At 42.1% G+C, this 20,415-nt stretch overlaps 1 protein-coding gene across 5 annotated transcripts in view; it reads left to right on the top strand.

Moving 5' to 3' along the window:
- Positions 1-20,415, top strand: part of LRRK2 (leucine rich repeat kinase 2) — a 376,481-nt gene that overhangs the window by 8,164 nt on the left and 347,902 nt on the right. For 4 of the 5 annotated variants that reach the window (XM_040343608.1, XM_040343610.1, XM_040343612.1 and 1 more), the window contains exons 2-3: positions 19,930-20,018; positions 20,111-20,312. In XM_040343608.1, coding sequence (XP_040199542.1) covers positions 20,177-20,312 — 136 coding nt within the window. In that variant the 5' untranslated portion in view covers positions 19,930-20,018; positions 20,111-20,176. Of the gene's footprint in view, positions 1-19,929; positions 20,023-20,110; positions 20,313-20,415 lie in introns of all 5 variants that reach the window. The other variant, XM_040343609.1, reaches the window with a different exon arrangement.

Genomic DNA, 20,415 nt, shown 5'->3' with positions numbered 1-20,415 from the left:
TCCGCTCTCCCCTATGGGGGATCGGACGAATACGGACCGTATGTCTGTGTTCATCCGATCCGGCAGACGGAAGAAAAATAGGATTTCTTCCGTCTGCAAATGCGGATCTTTGCGGATGCGGACAAATTACGGGTGTTAGCGGATGTTCATCCGCTGACACCCGTAATCACATAGGGACCCATGTATGTCCCGTTTATATCCGCATACGGTCCGCTAGTGTGAAAGGGCCCTTACAGGGCTAGATAGGTTAGTGTTGGATCATGGATGTCTATAGATGTAGGGATTTTAGTTTTAGGGTGTACTTCTACTTTAGGCAAAGTTCACACAGACATTGAATTTTAATGTGCACTAACACGCATTTCAGATACGTTGCACATGTGTACAAGTCCAACAGCGTTTCTCAAACAGATAGGAATAATAGTAGGTGTAATGGCGCTAAAAACACTAGAAAAACTTAAATAAAATAAATAAATAACTCATCACTTAGGCCCATAAAATAATTCAGAATAGTTTCGTGGTGAATCCTCCAATAGATGTGAGTAAAAAAGTGTTCCACTCTGGGTCAATCCTGGAATACCATCCGGCATCAACAAAATGTTGATATACCATCCTCATCGCAACTGTTTCACGTTGCTTACTCATAGATCCTATGAGTAAGCAACGTGAAACAGTTGCGATACGCGTGAGGACGTGGAGGAGCTGCTGGTGACGTCACCCGCTCGCGGCCGCAGAGCGGGGGACACAAAGATCTTACACGCCGACTTTTTACTGCTTGAAATGTGAGTGTCTACTTGTTTCTTAAATAAAATGTTTTAATGATGCTACACTATGGAGGCTCCCCTTGCTTTATATTTCCCCTGAGAGACTGCAATCATCTGTGACCGAGTCGTGGGATTGAGGGAGTGGATGAGCAGCAGATTGCCTGTGAGATATCCATTTAGGCTTGATTACAAGCCGCTCTGAGGTAAGGGGCTGGAACACCTAGTCTGTCGGACATTTCTGGGAAGCCTGATGGTGGAAGTATTAGCACGCATGCACATCCAGCATTGATCACTGAATGCTCTGGATATAAGGATCTGTGTTTTGGAGCACATTTTTTTCACTGAACATTTATCCATGATTTTTATGCACTGGGACACTTTGTTATTATCACCTTGATTTACTTTAATCCCTATTGGTGGATTATTTGAGATATTATTATCTTTTCACGATTGTTTTTTCACTGGACTTTTTTTCACATATAGATTTTATTTTCATGCTCATCGGTGCATGTCATTTTTATTACTTCGGATCACTTTATATTTTTTGCATTTTAATCATTGCACGCTGCACTTTAAATGGATTACTGCCATGGGTTATTGTAATCGTACTGGATTTGTTTTTTCATTATCATTTATGTTCACTATGCTACTAATTATTCAATTTTGAGTGTATTGATGCAACATTGTGCAGTGGTTTGGCACAGTTGTTCACTGATCATTAGTTACGTACTATTATTTACCACTACAAATACCCTCCACATTTTTTGTTGATGCCGGATGGTATTCCAGGATTGACCCAGAGTGGAATACTTTTTTACTCACATCTATTGGAGGATTCACCACGAAACTATTCTGAATTATTTTATGGGCCTAAGTGATGAGTTATTTATTTATTATATTTAAGTTTTTCTAGTGTTTTTAGCGCCATTACACCTACTATTATTCCTATCTGTCTTGAGTGTGTGAACACTTTCCGTCGTGGCTGCTATTTATTTATTTTAGGTTCTTTTTAGTTTAGATTACCCTTGATTAGGTTGATTTGCGCATTGGTTCCCCCTCTTATATTACTTGTTTCTCAAACACCATCACTTAAAATGCACTACAAATGCTATCGGCATGTTTAAGGCACAATACAATAAAATTCAGTGGAGGCAGTTTCAAAGCTTCAATGCTTGCTGTACTCTACAGGCAGCATTAATTTTGCTTTGACACCTGAGGCTCAACTCATGAATATGTACAGCTCTGTCCAGTCACCATTTTAAAACCAATGCATTTTGCTAGGCGATTTGGGAGCAGCAAAACGCAACCAAAATGTCTGTTTATGCTGCCTGTGTGAGAGGCTTTATAGTGGAGGTCATTAAGGGCACCCTTAGGACTCCTTTACACTGCCTTTGCTCTGAAGAGCAATCCATGGTGAATTGCTTTTCAAAGGACATTTGACAGTTTGCGAGGAGGTATTATGTTGCATCTGTTATAACTCCACAAAATGCAGCTCAACTGCATGTTTAAAGCCCCCCTCCTCTTCCCCCAAGTGCAAATGAGGCCATACAGACAAATGGGAAGTCAATCAGCCACTGCTCAAGGAACCCCTAGCAACCTCCTGGAGGTACCTCGTAAACCTGGTTGAGAATGGCAACAGAGTCGAGCTACTCATAGATGGAATGAAATTTGACTGGTTCAGCAGGGATCTGCCAAATTTTGATCCATCTATGGCCCTTACCATTCGAAGGAAGTCAATCTAATGATTGAGGCTGGGTTCACACTACTACACTACTTTCATCCTACTTTGCTCTGCTACATTGGTCCTACATTTATCCTACATTGGTCCTACATCCATCCTACTTTCATGAACAGGATACTACTTTGGTCCGACTTTAATGATATTCAATGGGCCTGAAGTAGGATCAATGGAGGACCAAAAGTAGTACAGGGAGCATTTTCAAAGTCAGACCGACTTGTGTAGGACGCTACAAGAGGCTCTCATAGGGAAACATTGAACACAGAGCAAAGTAGGATGAAAGTAGTGTAGTAGTGTGAACCCAGCCTAACTCCTCTTGGAACAGGACTGCTGGTAAATTTTAATTTGATCAAAAGCTGTAGCTAATCAAGTGCAGTTTTGATCAGTGTATTCTGACAGTGGAGGAGACCCCACTGTCAGAATTCAATGGTGCAGCGTGGAGGATTCCTCCATCCACCATGATTGCGTCAATTGGAGAATCTGTTCCATTTTTGTTTGAAAAAACAAAACAATAAAGAGTCCTCTGTGGCTAGCTTTAAGCAGGCCCTAGATGATTTTTTTTTTTATTCAGCCTGAGAAATCGCCCCCAGTGGGACATTGTATTCTGACAGTCGGACTCTCTGAAGTTGGAATACTGCAATCTGTGGTTATAGCCACTGATCGACACAACTTTTCATGCATGGGTCTTTGGCAAAGGTCGATCAAACAATCAACTTGTGTCAAGCAGGGACAGTCACACACTGATTAAACTTTGGCCAATTCCTGCTGATTTGGATGAGTTTTAATCCTTGTATGGCTAGATTTAGAGACCTCTGAGGTACAGCATGTCACTATACCTTCCTTTCCTTTCTTTTTATAGACAAAGATATAGAAGGATAAAGCCTCATACACACAATCTGATTTTCCGATGGGAATTGTGTGATGGCAGGGTTTTGTCCGAAAATCCGACCGTTTGTATGCTCCATCGGACAATTGTTGGATTTTCCGACAACAAATGTTGGATAGCGTGCTTGAAAATTTTCCGACAACAAATGCGTGATGTTGGATTTTACGATCGTGTGTACACAAGTCCGTTGGAAAAAAATCCAAAGTACAAACGTGCATGTTCAGAAGCAATGCTAACCATAGCACCTCCATCTCTCTGATGAAGTCACGTGACAGTGACGATACGCGTCAGACACTAGGACCCCCGGAAGTGACGTTTGCACAGTGTGAGCTCGCTGCTCGTTTCTGACATACACTACATTACTGTTTTAAATGTGAGTACCCTGTTTGTTATATGTTTGAATAAACCGCTGAGTTTTTTAAATATATTACACTAGAGAGCTTCCTCTGTTTTTTCTACTTTGCCTGGTGACACACTTTGGAGCCGTCTTACCTTTCTGACCACCCAGCCTGGAAGGAAGTCTTAACCCCACTAGGCGCCACACTACTGGAAGGACAGATAGGAGTTATCCCCTCTACCCCCGAGTGATTCCATTGGCTTTATTGAATGCTGCTTACCTTGCAGTCGTAAGGTAATTTGTTAGCACACCTTCGGGTGTCACCATACACTGAAGATTCACCAACAAGTCACCTTGCCACCTGCTGATGTCATTTATGCACCCAGCACTTCACTCGCACTTTTTATTAAATTGCATTACCTCTTGGACTGAGTCGCAGTTGCACTTTGTAACAATTGGACAATCTTGTGGTTCCATCCACCATTCATACAATGTGATTTTACTTACATTATACAGTCACCTATTTGTATGTATTTGCACTCTTATTTAGTTCACTGTTTATTCATCCATCATTGTTGTACATCAGTTATGTTCAGTCATTAATTTTGATTGGAGCATAACACCATCCTGCGATTTCCTCTGCGACTGAATATATTATTATCTTTATGTTGTGATTTTATTTATGCACCTGAGTCACCTTATCTGCACTGTTTGCACATTCATTCAGTTTACCGTTTGGATGCACCTTATCTTAACATTTATAGCAATTTTTTTTTTTTTATTATTATCTTTCAGTCAGTCTATTTGCACATTCATTTATCAATTATACCATTTTGGTTATTTATACATTTTACCACTTACACCATTCTATGCTATTGGAGCGCAACACCATCTCTTGATTTTTTGTTTCCAATTTTAACCATAGCACAACATTAGCAGAAGTTGCCCAAAGTGTGGCGCTAAAGAGCAGAAAAACCACATAGTTTTGTTTTGTTGGCTGCCAAAGTTTTGCCATTTTGTATGCAGAAGAAGTTCACGGCCAACGCCCTTCAGACAAAATTGCACGGATTTGTCCGATTGAAATCCGATCGTGTGTATGAGTGTTTAAAATGTTCCTTCAGAACGCATGTGCCAGTGCTGCAGTTTTTGAAAAGGCTGTGTGTGTGTGTGTGTGTGTGTGTGTGTGTGTGTGTGTGTGTGTGTTTTATATGTATGTCTTATATATACGGTACACACACTCGCAGGCCACTTTATTAGGTACACCTGTTTAATTGCTTGGTAAAACAAATTGCTAATCAGCCAATCAAATGGCAGCAATTCAATGCATTTAGAGGTAGTGAAGACGACTTGCTAAAGTTCAAACCGGGCATCAGAATAGGAAATAAAGGGGATTTTAGTGACTTTGAACATGGCATTGCTGTTGGTGCCTGACGTTGCAACCAAGGTATGCAGAAAACCATCTCTGAACGCAGAACACATTGAACCTTGATGCAGATGGGCTACAGCAGCAGAGGACCACACCGGGTGCCACTCCTTCCAGCTAAGAACATGAAACTGAGGCTACAATTGTCATAGGTTTACCAAAATTGTACAGTAAAAGATTGTAAAATGTTGCCTGTGCTAATGAGCCTTGTGGTTTTTTTTTTTCAAATGGTAGGGTCAGAATTTGGCGTACACAACTGAAAGCATTGATCCATCCTGCTTTTTATCAACGGTTCACGCTTCTGGTGGTGGTGTAATGGTGTGGGGGATATTTTCTTGGCACACTTTGGGCCCCTTGCTACCAAGTGAGCAAAACGCTGTCCCTTTAACTACAGTGTACCCATCTTCTGATGGCTACTTCCAGCAGGATAATGCACCAGGTCACAAAGCTCAAATCATCTCAAACTGGTTTTTTATACATTGCAATGAGTTCACTGTACTCCAATGGCCTCCACAGGCACCAGATCTCAATCCAATTGGAATGTGGTAGAATGGATGCAAATCTCCCATTCTACCACATCCCAATTGGAGTGAGATCTGGTGACTGTGGAGGCCATTGGAGTACAGTCGATAAATGATTGCTGAGAGGGGTGAGGTGAACTTCCTTCCGGTGCCGTGGAGCCCCGGGAGGAAGTGGGAGCTGGATCCCTCTAAAAAGAGGGCAACTGCCCCCACCCCAAAAAAAAGACATGCCAAATGTGGCATGTCAGAGGGTCACCTGAACTTAAAGCGGAAGTTCAATTTTTAGGTGGAACTCTGCTTTAATGCAGCTCTGAAGGCAAAAAGGGGGTGCAACCCGGTACTGGCAAGGTGTAACTAATAATAAAGTGGCCGGAGAGTGTATGTACAGTGCCTTGCAAAAGTATTCACCCCCCTTGGCATTTTTCGTGTTTTGTTGCCTCACAACCTGGAATTAACATGGATTGTTTGAGGATTTGCATAATTTAATTTTCAGAACATGCCCACAAATTTGAAGATATTTTTATTATTGTGAAGCAAACAACAAATAGGACAAAATAACAGAAAAAGTCAATGTGCACAACTATTCACCCCCTAAAGTCAATACTTTGTAGAGCCACCTTTTGCAGCTATCATGGCTCGAAGTCGCTTTGGATAAGTCTGGATGAACTTGCCACATCGTATCACTGTGATTTTTGCCCATTCCTCCTTCCAAAACTGCTCCGGCTCCTTCAAGTTGGATGGTTTGCACTTGTAAACAGCAATCTTTAAGTTTGACCACAGATTTTTCTATTGGATTGAGGTGTGACCTTTGACTAGACTATTCCAACACATTAACATGTTTCCCCTTAACCACTTAATCACCGAGGAAGTCCATGGACGTCCTCGGCTTTGTGCGGTGATATCTAAATAATGCCTGCAGCTACAGGCATCATTCAGATTTCGCCGTCTTCAGCCGCCGATTCTGTGCACGATAAGAATGATCAAAGCGGCAGTTCTGCCGCTTGATTGTTCTTTTAGGCAGCGGGAGGGGACGTCCTCCCGCCGCCATCCGGTGCTTCTCTGGGCTCTCCTGTGCCATTGGGGGCCCGGAGAGCGAATCGGCCTGCGCTGCTGGGAAGCATAGAGATGACTGGTGACCAGATGGTCACCAGTCATCTCTATGACCGTCGGAGGCCCGGGCGCGACGTTATGACGTCACGCCCGATACTCGGAAGTAAACAAAGCCGCAATCGCGGCTGTTGGCATGTGATCGGTGAATTTGTTTTCACCAATTTCATGCTTGTAAGCCTGGAGGAGAGATGTGGGGTCTTAAGAGGACCTGTCAGTGATTTATATTACAAAGGATGTTTACATTTCTTGTAATAGGAATAAAAGTGATCAGAAAAAAAAAAATGTAAAAATAAAAAAATGATGTAAAATAAAATTAAAAAAAATATATATTTTTTTTAAAACACCCGTCCCGGTAGCTTGTGTGCAGAAGCGAACATGCATGCAAGTCCCGCCCACATATGTAAACACCGTTCAAACGCGTGTGTTAGAGCGTGTGCAACAATTCTAGCACTGTAACTCAAAAATAGTAACCTGTAAAAAAATTTAAAGCGTCGCCTATGGAGATTTTTAAGTACCGTAGTTTGGCGCCATTCCATCATGAGTGTGCGCAATTTTAAAGCGTGACATGTTGGGTATCTATTTACTCGGCGTAACATCGTCTTTCACATTATACAAAAAAATTGGGCTAACTTTACTGTTTTGTTATTTTTTTTAATTCATGAAAAAAAAAGGTGTTTGAAAAATTATTGCGCAAATAGCGTGCGAGGGAAAAAAAGTTGCAATGACCGCCATTTTATTCCCTAGGGTGTCTGCTAAAAAAAAATATATGTTTGGGGGTTCTGATTAATTTTCTATCAAAAAAAGTGATTTTTACATGAAGGAGAGAAGTGCCAAAATAGGCCCGGTGATCAAGTGGTTAAACCACTCAAGTGTTGCTTCAGCAGTGTGTTTGGGGTCATTTTCCTGCTGGAAGGTGAACCTCTGTTCTAGCCTCAAATCCCACACAGAGTGGTACATGTTTTCCTCAAGAATATCCCTGTATTTAGCACCATCCATCTTTCTCTCAACTCTGACCACTTTCCCAGTCCCGACTGCTGAAAAACATCCCCACAGCATGATGCTGACACCATCATGTTTCACTGTAGGGATGGTGTTCTTTGGGTGATGTTTTGGGTTTGCGCTAGACATGATGGCTTTGATGGCCAAAAAGTTTAATTTTAGTCTCCTCAGACCAGAGCACCTTCCTCCATACATTTTAGGAGTCTCCCACATGCCTTTCCGTGAACTCAAAACGTGCCATTTTGTTTTTTGCTGAAAGTAATGGATTTCTTCTTGCAGCTCTATGGAGCGTACAGCTTCTCACTCTCACTACTTACTGATACTTTTTCCCTGCAGTTTACTACCACTTACTGTAGGGATTGAAATAATATAAAAAGCAGGTGGTGGCGCCAACCTAATGTGTAGACTAAAGTAAAACAATAATTAATGTTGTGTGGGTGATACAAAAAAGTGATCCAAATAACAAACAAAAAATTCAAAATACAAATAAATCAAAACCAAAAAGTGCTCCAGTGCTAGAATCTTATTCCATCTCTGTTTCATGCAAAAATTTGAGTGAATCAATGAATATACATATAGTGCAGTGTGCTTTCAACATACAGTATTCACACTGTAAGTAAAAAAGTCTTTATGCAGAAAAAAGGTCCATGCAGTAAATAAATAAATAAATAAATAATTGAAAATAATTGAAAGTGCTGTGTGCTTCTTCCACGTGAGAACAACGTAGATATAAATCTTCTGTGCAAAAATCGTGCTCACTCCCTATGGTCCCGCACTCACCAGATACTTGAACCCCTGCAGGGGTAATAGGCGTTCACAGTATAATATACTGGCAAATCCCTGGATCTTTCCAGAATCTAAAAAACTCCACCGCTCAGAAGAGGAGACAAATAGATTGCCCAATAGCGTGATACCGTTTTTAAAGTGATGAACAATTTTTTATTCACATTTAACAGGGTACTCACATTTAGTAGAAAGGTTAATACACATAAAACATAAAATCGTGCTGTAGCTTAGAGTAGCGGATTACCTTACTGTATTAAAAATGAATAAAATATCATTGTTTTACCTTTTTATTGCTGATTACAGAATGCACCTAGATATCACAATCCTGTTTCTGTACGGGTGAAGATGCATGCTATCCTTCCAAGTATGTGATCTGCATTGCTAATTCTAAAGGTGCATGACCTGATTGTTTAATTGCTCACTTGGGCATTACTATGTGACGCTGTTATGTGCTTCTCATTGTAGCTTGTTTTCTGTATCGCACTGTTGAATTCCATGAATACTAAATAAAGTATTTAAAAAAAAAAATGCATTTCTGCATTTAAAAATTTACAGTGTCTCTAATGGACTTTTATCTTCCCAAAGAAAAATATCTCGCTCTTCACAATCACGGCTTATTCATGTCGTCAGTTTTTGGCAGCACCTGTATTTGTGAGCAACTATTTTCAAGGATGACGCATATGACGGGCAAAATTAGAACAAAAATATCTGATAAACGCCTTGAAAATTGCTACTACATACATCGAAGCAGATATTGATGCATTAATTTATCACAAACCGTGTCAAATATCGCACAAGTTTTATGTTGCCCTCTTATTTTGTAATTATTTTTACATTCAATAGGGAGGAGGTATGTGGACAGTGCAGCTGCTGCTAGAATGCCAACAGGGGATGGAACCAGTCCTAGCTCCTGCAAAGGCTCAAGGAAGAAAGGGTAACTAACCCCTAAAAGTCGCACATCTATGCTGTCCTGCAATGAATGGAGTGGCAACCTCAGCCTAGACTCTGACCAGGCCATACCCCCCGACACATTTCACTTCGCTCCCCGGGGGGTTAGTCGTGGGGAACATATCAGTGTTTTTTAACTTGGGTAGAAAATGTCAGGCAGATCACATTGGCTATCCTTGTTTAGTGTATCTTATCTCTGGCCCAAGACAATTTCTCTTCTTCCGATGTGGCCCAGGAAGGTCAAAAGTTTGAACACCTCTGATCTAGAGTTTGGAAACATTTCCATGGCACAATTTCTGCGGAGAGCAAAGCTGCAATTAACAAATATTGTGAGAATATTCTTCTTTTCCACATGCTACAAGGACAGCAAAACACATCCTTGCATGCCAGCGATGCCTCAAGGACAATAAAGAATAGTTTATAAAAATGAAATGAGGACCATAACGAAAGTATGAGTAGATTTTTATTTTTTTCCTTCCAGTTCTCATTTGAGAAACCCTTTCTTCTGCTTCTGGATCATCACAAAGTGTTTCTTCGGTGTCACATTTGGCACCTTTCTGGGGGGAACAAGGGTAATGTAGGATCAGGATATGCCAGCATAGGAGCTGAAGCAAAGACGGCCTTGACAGACTCAAAGGCTTTAATGGAATCCAGAGACCAATTCTATGGGTTGCAGTCCTTCATGGTTCAGGGGTTTGATCAGAGAAGAGAAATTTACAAATAAAAATTTCCGATAATTGGCAAAGCCAAAAAAACTTTGTAGCGGACGGAGACCTATAAGTTGAAGCCACTGTAGAACTGCAGATAATTTCTTGGGGTCCATTGTAAAACCTAATCCAGAAATGTAACCTATTCACGATAGAACTTGCACCTTTTCCAACTTAAAATACAGGTTATTATCTCTGAACCTCTGTAGTAAATGGGAGACATCTGTGTGGTGGCTCTCTAGGGATTTTGAATATATGAGAATATCATCGACACCACCACACGTTGCTGCAACATATCTCGGAGGATATCGTAGATGAACTGCAGGAGCGTTGCAGAGATCAAAACGGCATTACGAGGTATTCGTAATGTCCAGTCCTAGTATTAAAATTAAGTTTTCTATTCACTGCCCTCCTTGATCCTCACGAGATTGTATGCCCCTCTCAAAACCAGGGCTGTGGAGTCGGAGTCGAGGAGTCGGAGTCGGGGGAAATTTGGGGTACCTGGAGTCGGAGTCGGCAAACAATTCACCGACTCCGACTCCTACTAAATTTAGATTGGAATAAAAAAAAAAAAGCAAGTTTAAATGTCCCAATTCACAAAAAGTTATAATTAATGACTTCTCTACTGTAAGAATAAAGACCAATGCATGCAGTGCCTCACGTAACCGCAAAACGAACACGTTAATTAACCGTGAAGAAGCATGCTTTTCATGTGCTTCACTATATGGCACGCAACGCACAATTAGGAGCTGCAATACTTATACTTTCCATATTGTTGTGTTCTGCTCTTACAGGGAACGCATGTTAGAGAACCAGTAAGTGTCCAAATAAAAAAATTCCAACAGGAGTTTTTTTAAAGCACTAAAAGAAGTTGAAAAGTATGATCGCTCATCAAAACTTACTGTTGAAGAAGCCATCCTTGTTTATCCAGAGATCGTTAGTGATGTGGCCAGAATAGTTACTGCAATGCCACCCACCCAAGTCGGTGTCGAAAGATTATTTTCAGCCCTAAAAATAATAAAGTCTGACTTAAGAGCCTCTATGAAAGAGGATCTGGCAGAGGCAATTATCTTCCTTAGAACTCTACATTGAATTGATTTGCATTTGCTAAGCCTATAACTACATTTCAAGATTAATATAAACCATTTCTAGGTTTTACAGATTTTGTTTTTGGTTCATTATAGATAAGCTTTGTTTTTGTTCTAACACAACCAAATAATGTGGTTTGTATTTTTGAACTGGTAAAGATCCTGTTCCTGATGTTTATGCCTGCTGCTACTATCCAGCCACTTGATTGTTTTCATTGTGTTTGTCTTTTGCTTAAACTGTGCAATACAGTAGACTGTTGGCTTCCCAGCCAGTAGTCCTGTGGTAGGTTGCGTTTCTTTCCCTCAAGGAATGTATAAAATACATTTGCATATTAATACAGAGGAGTCCGAGTCGGGGAGTCGGAGTCGGAAGTACATAAAACTGAGGAGTCGGAGTCGGAACATTTATCTACCGACTCCACAGCCCTGCTCAAAACGAGCTTTTTGAAAACCCTTGCGGCGCTAAAAAAAATCTGTAATCGGTGGAATCGAATAAGCATTCCTAATCGTGATGCAATTGATACCCCTATAGAATTGATACAAGGTCTCAGTTCATCACTGCTTTTTCTTTGTGAAAAAAAAAAAGAGGAAGGCAGGAGACAAGGATTTGCAGATGAACCCTTGAGAAAGTGAATCGGCAACATAGTCCTCCCATGGCTTTATCCTCGGAGACAGACAAAAGGGTAGACCCGGCTACAAGGAGGCATGGCACCAGGTTGAAGGTAAATTGCGCAATCATACGACTGGTGTGGAAGCAAAATAATGGCTTGACCTTTTATCAAATACATTGCTAAAGAGTGAGTGAAGACATGCACAGGACCTTAACCACTTTCTGAAAAAAAAATGTTGCTGCATTGTGGTGACCAGGAAAAAAGCACAATGCCAATCAAGAGAGATTGTGCCTTTTGTAACCAAGGATAACCAATTGCCACTGGGTAATGAGGTGAGGAAATGACTTGAAATTGGATTATCTCATGGTGAAGAGCCCCTACGGCCATGGTCAGTGGAGCAGTCTCATGAGTCGCAGGAAGGCTGTAAAGGTCTCCCATCAATTGCAAGTGGAGTAGCACGAAGCTGCAGTAGAATCGAGTGCTCAGACACACAGGCACTATCTATGTACAGGCCTGCAGCCCCAGAGTGGATTACAGCCTGTGTATCGATGGGCGACTCAGACCAAGAAAGGGTAACCAGAACTAGAGGCGTATCCTTCAGGATAACTGGGGATGTAACGATGGCGCCAATACCTGGCAATGTTTTTGACTAAGTTTTACTGTTCTCTACAATTTTTACCATTGCATTAAAAAGGTGAGAGAGAGAGAGATATCCCCCCTAGTGTCCGTCAAAATCTGGGCACCAGGTCACAATTGCGACTAAAAATGGCGACCTGACACCTGGGGAGTGAAGCGAAGGCCGCAAACCCCATCCTGTGTCTTCGTGTGCCTCCCCCGCCGTGCCGGCTGGTAATTGAGGCCACGGCTTTCTGCAGGCCTATGCTTCCTTCTGTGATCTGGTGCCATCTTGTGGTGGCTGTTGGCATGACAAGACAACCAGCAATGCTAATGGAGCTTTCCCTGTGTTTTCACTGCCATCTCCTTCCCTCTAATTAAAACCCCCAAACATATATATATATATATACCCTAGAGATTAAAATGGCTGTCGTTGCAATACTTTCTGTCACACCGTATTTGCGCAGCGGTCCTACAAGTGCACTTGTTTGGTAAAAAATACACCCTTTTTGAATTAAAAAATAAGTCGACAGTAAAGTTAGAATTTTTTTTTTATATTGTGAAAGATAATATTACGCAGAGTAAATTGATACCCAACATGTCACGCTTCAAAATTGCGTCTGCTCGTGGAATGGGCACATTTTTACCCTTTAAAATCTCCATAGGCGCTGTTTAAAAAATTCTACAGGTTGCATATTTTGAGTTACAGAGGAGGTCTAGGGCTAGAATTATTTATCTCACTCTGCCAATCGCAGCAATACCTCACGTGTGGTTTGAACACCGCTTTCATATGCGGGCCCTACTCACGTATGCGTTCGCTTCTGTGCGCGAGCTCAGTGGAATACATTTCTGGCTCCTAGATTCCAAGCAAATTTGTCAAACCCTCCTATTCTACATTCTATTTTAAAAATTGTCAGTCTTTTTTTTTTTTGTCTATCGCAAGAAATAAAAACCGCAGATGTGAACAAATACCACCAAAGGAAAGCTCTATTTGTAGGCAATTGTCAGTTAAATCAACTTGGTGCAGTATTGCAAAAAATGGCCTGGTTAGGAAGGGGGTAAAACCTTCTGAAGCTGAAGTGGTTAAACTCGGGTGGTTAAATTGCACACAGAGATTTTGCAGGCAAGACATAAGTACAGGCAATCTCGCTTTCTCAATGGCGTCCAAACTCCACCCATCATAATGAAGTCACCAACCTGTCTGGCACGTTGCACCCAGATTGGCTTTCTCAAAAACTACAAAATGCTTGATGGGCTGTAAAAGAGTGGTATCGCGAGAGTGTAACCGTGGAGACCACAATTTTATATTTTTTACAGATCGCACACAGCTTAATGGATTGTGTGTAATATGAGCTGTAAGTTTGAGGTTGGCTGTTTTTAGATTTCTTTTAACTATTTTTATTGAGTAAGGGCTCTTTCACACGGAGCGGACCGTTTCCGGGTCCGCTCCGTGTGTCTCCGTCGGCTCAGCTGGGATCCCCGCTCAGCTGTCGGCGGATAGGGCGGTCCCCGCACACAGTGCAGGGACCGCCCTGTCTCTGCTCTGCTGTCCCCTATGGGGAACCTGATGCAGACGGACCGTCTGTCCGTCTGCATCAGCTCCGCCGAACGGAAGAAAAATAGGGTTTGTTCCGTTCGGAAAAGCGGAACCCGACTGACGCGGACGCTAGCGGATGCTCCATCCGCTAACGGACGCGTTACCATAGGGATTCATTACAAGTCCGTTAAGACGGAGCGGACGTCTGAAAGGGGCCTTAAGCGGAGTATATATGACATTGTATACCCCGCTTTACCTTTTTGAAAGCCATATCATTCATTTCCTTCATAAGTACCATGTTTACCATTTTGAATGTGTTAGTTATGTTTTTAGTACGGTTAAAACATGCCTTAAAGCAAACACAACACCAAGGGTTAAATACATTCAGAGTACTAGTAATTCACGACGACGGGCCAGGGAGAGGCTACAGCCTAGAAACATGTAACCTGTTGCCAAAGCTGAACTTATCCTTTAACATAAGTGGAAAGCTTAGTAAGATTTTTAGGTAAAAAAAAGTAAACACCGATTTTTTTTTTTTTTTTTTATCCTCCTATCTAAAGTGGATTTCCACCCTGAAAAAAGATTTTCACCAAAAATCCTAAAAAAAATTGAAAACTTATTTTTATTTTTTTATACTTGCCAGAAATAGCGGTTGCTATGTGGAAGTCCGTAATCTGCCTCCTTCATCGTCCGCGGTGGGTCTTCTTCCTCCGTCCTAGTCACGGTGTCTTCTGGATGAATGGGGCGCGTTGCCTTCTGGGAACTGTGTGCATCGCAGAGAGCAGCCGGCCCATTCACAGAGTCCTGCGGCTTGCACATGCACAGTAGGAAATGGGCAGTGAAGCCGCACGGCTTTACTGCCCGTTTCCCTTACTGAGGAATGGCGGCACCGGGAGCTGCTAGGATCAGCTTCGGGGATGGGGCTGACATCGCGGGTGAGTAGGAAAGGTAAGTGTCCTTATTTAAAAGTCAGCAGCTAGTAGTTTTTTTTTTTTTTTTTTTTTTTTTTTTAAAGAATCGCGGGTGGAACCCCCCCCTTTTTTTAATATAAATAATATCTTATGTTGGGTGACTGGGAACATAAAACATATAGGTGTTCTCCAAATTTAACTACAAAATGGGAAATACAGTGCAAAAAAATGTAAATCTAAAATGTTTCACAGGTGACCCTTTAAAGGCGATTTACAGGTTATGTTCAGTTTGGAGTTGACCATAAATGTATGGCCTTAAAATGATTAGTCTCACTTCAGCGTTTGAGGCAATACCCCACATGTTTAATGCAATTGCACGTGTATGCATGCGTTTTAGCATGTATGCGTGGTGAAGATGGTGTGCTTTTTTTTCCCCATTATTTTTAATTGTTACGATTTCCCCCCTTAGACCCCCTATTTGTGATGGCATGGACAGGTGATAGACCCTCGGTTTCAACATAAATAGAACCTATTTGACCGCAATGTCTCTCCTGCTCACCACTGCAGCTAATCACAGACCAAATAAATGAACTGAAAGTAAAAGTGACAAAATGCTTGTTGCTTCCGGCTTAATTACTCGCAGAGGGCTCCCCAGCACGTGGGGGGAATACAATCCTTCTCCCCAACATAAAATGGTTTGGGTAGCTGTAAAGCTGCCGGGATCAATGTTATTGAAAAAACGAATGAAAATGAAATTCCAAGCTTAAAATCTTTTTCAACTCTTTTAGTAAAGTTGATTTTATTTCTATGTCCTCTTGGAAATAATTATTTTGATTCCTGTCAATCATACACTAACCACTTGACCACCAGAAGTTTTAACCCCCCCCCCCCCCCCCCATCAGTAATCTCCAAACTACGGCCCTCCAGCTGTTGCGGAACTACATGTCCATGAGGCATTGTAAAACTCTGACATTCACACACATAACTAGGCATTATGGGAATTGTAGTTCCTGAACAACTGGCGGGCCATAGTTTTGAGACGCCTGCCCTACATGATCAGGTCATTTTTTGCTATTCGGTACTGTGCTATTTTAACTGGCAATTGCACTTGTGCAACACTGTACACAAACGGCTTTCTTTTGGTGGTATTTAACCACCACTGTTTATTTAAAAAATGTTGCTATATAAACAAAAAAAATACCCCAAATTTGATGTTTATTTGTTTGCAAAATTGTATTTCTTCATACATTTAGACTAGAGGCCTTTTTTAAGAAATCGGCATCGGCCGATTATTATGTAAAACAAAAAGACTGATAGAAAAGGGATCTGAGGCAGGGGCGTGCTGGGTGGACACCCACCGTCTATTCTAAACAGCTGCCATCACGGCCGCTGCCTGCTGATTTTTTTTTTTTTTCCCATTGGAGGAGGTCGGCAGCGGCGGCCGCCGATTGGCTGTTACTGGCCACGCTGCATTCTGGGGTTTGTAGTCTGGAGGCAGAGGCAGGATGCACAGTACGTCAGGGGACGAATGGAGCTGCCTTAGGCCAGGCAAGGGAATGGAACGGAGCTGGGAGTGCTCTGCTGGTGGGAGTGGATGAGGTGGCAGGCACTGACGAGCTGTACTTGTGGGCACTAATAGGCTGCACCTCACCTCTTCCACCCTAGATTTTCTAAAATGAAGGTAAAAGGGGTAAAAAAAATTGGCGCAAAAATCTGCAACATATATCGGCCATCGGCCGCACAGATTTCTAAATATCGGCATCGGCCAGAGGAAAAACCCATATCGATCGACCTCTAATTTAGACCCCTATCACACAAGGTGGTTTTCAGGCGTTTTTTAGCTCTAAAAATGGCCTCTAAATAGCCTCATTCATTTCAGCGTGTTCAGTGTGGTACGCTTGCGGGAAGTTAGGAAAAGTCCTGCAAGCGGCATCTTTGGGGTGGTTTGGGAGCGCTGTATACAGCGCTCCCAAAATGCCCTGCCCATTGAAATTATTGGACATCACTTCCACAGCGCCTTTGCGGTTAAAGGCGCCTGCTAGTGGCCGAAAATCGCTGTTTAGTGCTTTAGCGCTAACGCGACTTAGTGTGAAAGGAGTCTTGGGCCAAATTGTAGTCTGCTACATTTCTTTGCCAAAAATAAACCAAATTGGTGTTTATTATTTAGTCTGCTTGAATGAAATAGAGCCTATAAACCAGGCATGTCCAAAGTCCGGCCCACAGGCCAATTGCAGCCTGGGTTTTGGTTTAATGCGGCCCCAGTGGTATATTTTGTATATTTATATCTTTTGTGGCCCCCAACAAATCCTAGAGCACCACCTGGCACTCAGGGATTCATTGGGGGGCCACAAAAGATATATACCGTATTTTATGGTTCTGGCAGCATTGGAGGGGACAAGGAGGGGGCGGGATGAGCGCCATCAGATTACATACAGGAGAATCTCCTGTTTACTCAGTGGCGTCTGTAATAGAAAGTCCTATCTCCTGGGCTGGCATTGGTTGGACGACTTTTCTGTCTATCATAGGAGGCGGGTATTTGTATTAGAGGCCAGAAAAATAAATAGGAGATTCTCTTGTATGTTATCTGTTTGCGCTCATTCCACTCCCCTCTGTGTCTCCTCTGAGGCTGCAGATGGGCATCGATCAGACTGCATTCATGGCAATGGTGAGGCTGCATTCATGGCAATAGTGAGGCTGCATTGACCCCAATTTTGTTTCACAGGTTTTTTATTTAAAAAAAAAATCATCCTGAAACTTCCCTCTTTATAGTGAAGGTGCGTGTTATATGCCAATAAATACGGTATATCTAAATAACACCCCCAAGCTCATCCTTAGACTCTTGGGCAGTTGGGCAGTATATTAGTTAATTTGCATTTTAATGTTTCAGAGAATGTCATGCAAAATGGTCGGCCCTCACGAATGTTCACGTCCTCAAATCTGGCCCTCTTTGAAAAAAGTTTGAACACCCCTGCTATAAACGTGTGTGTTTTTGTTTCTGTCTTATCCTGCCTATTTGCAAGGTTTGTTAACAATAATGGGAATGTCTTAAGCATCCTGAAATGGGGGCAGTGAAGACCGTCGGCTGAACTGCATTCTGAAGCTTCTAGATCTAGCCTAAGAATGTGTTTGCCCATGCCGGAGTCAAGGATCAAATCCAGATACTTTGACCCTTAGGTTGGGGTCAAAGCTATACAGAACTCATCCAAATTCCTGCAGATTGCGCATCATGATCCACACAGTCAATCTGTGCAGGAGAAGTCTTCGCTCGCAAGAGAGCCATTCAGACAATCCCCTGTTGTTTCAGCATACCCATAAAGGGTTAATTTACTTTACAATAAAAATGGTTAACTAATACTGAACCTGACTTGAACTCCCATTTAGGAACAGACGTTTGCCAGAACCAGGGCTGCTGATAAGGCAGTACAGCTGGTCCTGTTGTACCGTTCCCAGCCCCATCAGTTCCAAAGGGCCCAGGAAGCTTTGCAGTTAATTTTACAGTTAATTTCTGCATATTCAAATTGGAAACTTCACCCTGCTTCTACTACTTGCTTAAGGAAGGGAGTGTAATTGCATTTTTCTGGTCCCCATCAGGTCGCCCAGGAGGTTAGCGCAGTGGATGGGCCATTTTATTTTAGTTTTTTGGGGGCGCAGGTACATAATGCTGCCACGCATATTTCTTAATTCCAGCCTCCCATCCTTAGGTGCTGACTGCTGAAAATGATGTGAGGCGAAAGGTGGCTCAGCGACTAACAGGGAGCAGCTGATGGGAAGCAAGCACCAGGACGACAGCAGTCTCATGTAAACATTCCTTGTGACAGCAGTAAAAGTGATCAAACCTTTATTTTTAAAACGCAATGTAAAAAAAAAAAAAAAATGGGGCGTCGACTATGGAGATTTTTAGGTACTGTAGTTTGTCTCCATTCCACGAGTGTGCAAAAAGACACTCATCTATCCCACAATCCAGCGACGTGGCCACCCAAACCCTCGATTCTCGCCCCTGCCTGTCTATGGCGTTGGCAGTACTACTGTGGGCGTCTGGCTGTGACAACTTGCAGCGCCCCAAGCCGAAGTGGGAGCGTGTCATTGATCGTGATGCATCGTGGAATTGAATCGTTGACCAGATAACTGTAATCGAATTGTGAGACCAGTGAAGATGCGCACCTTTACTCTCTAATGTAGTTTGCTAGAAAGAAAATCAGACGGTCCCAAAACTCTTTCATAGGAAAAAGATGGCTGCCAGGGCCTACATGTGTTTCGTAGCCCTAGACCTTTACTGATGTAGGCTTTTCCCATGCCCAGGAACAGAGCTGAAGCTGCCAATCACAGGCTGTGTCAGAGGTTTACAACCACTATAAAGTTATGCTATGCATTTTTGTGGACTTATTAATGAGGAAATTAACTATGATTCCCCTGTAACTATGATGCCGCTGCTGACCTATAAATGGGTTTGTTGCAAAATATTACACACCTTTCTTGTATCCGGTGGTGGTACAGGAGAGATCATGGGTAGGCAACCTTTTGAGAATAGTGTGCTGGAACTGTAAGAAATTGAGAGTGCCATGAAGGGCATCAGTCTTTACCTCCTACCTTTTTCCCAGTGTCTTAGGAGGCGTAGGACCTTGTAGTACGCTATGTTAAAATATGCTGAATTTTGGCTCAGAGCCTACTTATGTATACACCTCACATGCTATTCCTACGGTAAGTATTCACACTAGACATTAGATGGTGCAAAAACTGGGCATATACAGTAGTTGTACAGCAGCTAACTCTAAAATTCGATGATTGGTGAGTGGGTTGGAGAAGTTTTAAACGCAAAGGTTTAGGTGTTTTTTTTATTTTTTATTTTTACGACTCAAGAATAATCCCATTTTTACTTTTGTATAACTTTGCAGTAAAAAAAAATGATACTTTAGTTTTCAAACGGTTTCACCTTTATTGCTACTTGTTTCAGATCATCTTTGTGTAAACATACCTAAGTGTCAGTGACCGATGTGCTCATGTGAGTATACTGGATGTGACCGAGACTGGCTTCACCGCTTAGTAAGTATGTCATTTTTGCTGTCAAAAAGACTTGTCAATGTGATTGCTCTTCAGGTTGACCCAGTGTATTGTTTCTGTTGCTCATCTTGCAGTGGAGTTTTTTGTTGTAATGTGGAGAAACTGTAAATGATGAACCTCATTGGAGCTGGAGATTAACAATGACCAGTATGGTAGAACTTGAAGAAACTATTAAGAAGCTTGTTGTACGACTCAAAAATGTGGAAGAGGGAAAACAGATTGACACCCTTGTCCAAATATTGGAAGATTTACATAGTTCAACCTTTTGTCTAGGTGGTAAGTATCGGCTGTCATTTCTTGTTGCTGTTCTTTTTTTCATGAACCTTAAAGTGTTTGTGAAGTCTAAATTGCAAGTAACTTCTAGACCCGCTATTGGAGC

Source organism: Rana temporaria, chromosome 3 (assembly GCF_905171775.1).
Source record: "Rana temporaria chromosome 3, aRanTem1.1, whole genome shotgun sequence".
In the NCBI taxonomy this organism is placed as follows: domain Eukaryota; kingdom Metazoa; phylum Chordata; class Amphibia; order Anura; family Ranidae; genus Rana; species Rana temporaria.
Note: the sequence above shows the minus strand (reverse complement) of the source record. Positions and strands in the feature narration are given on the sequence as shown.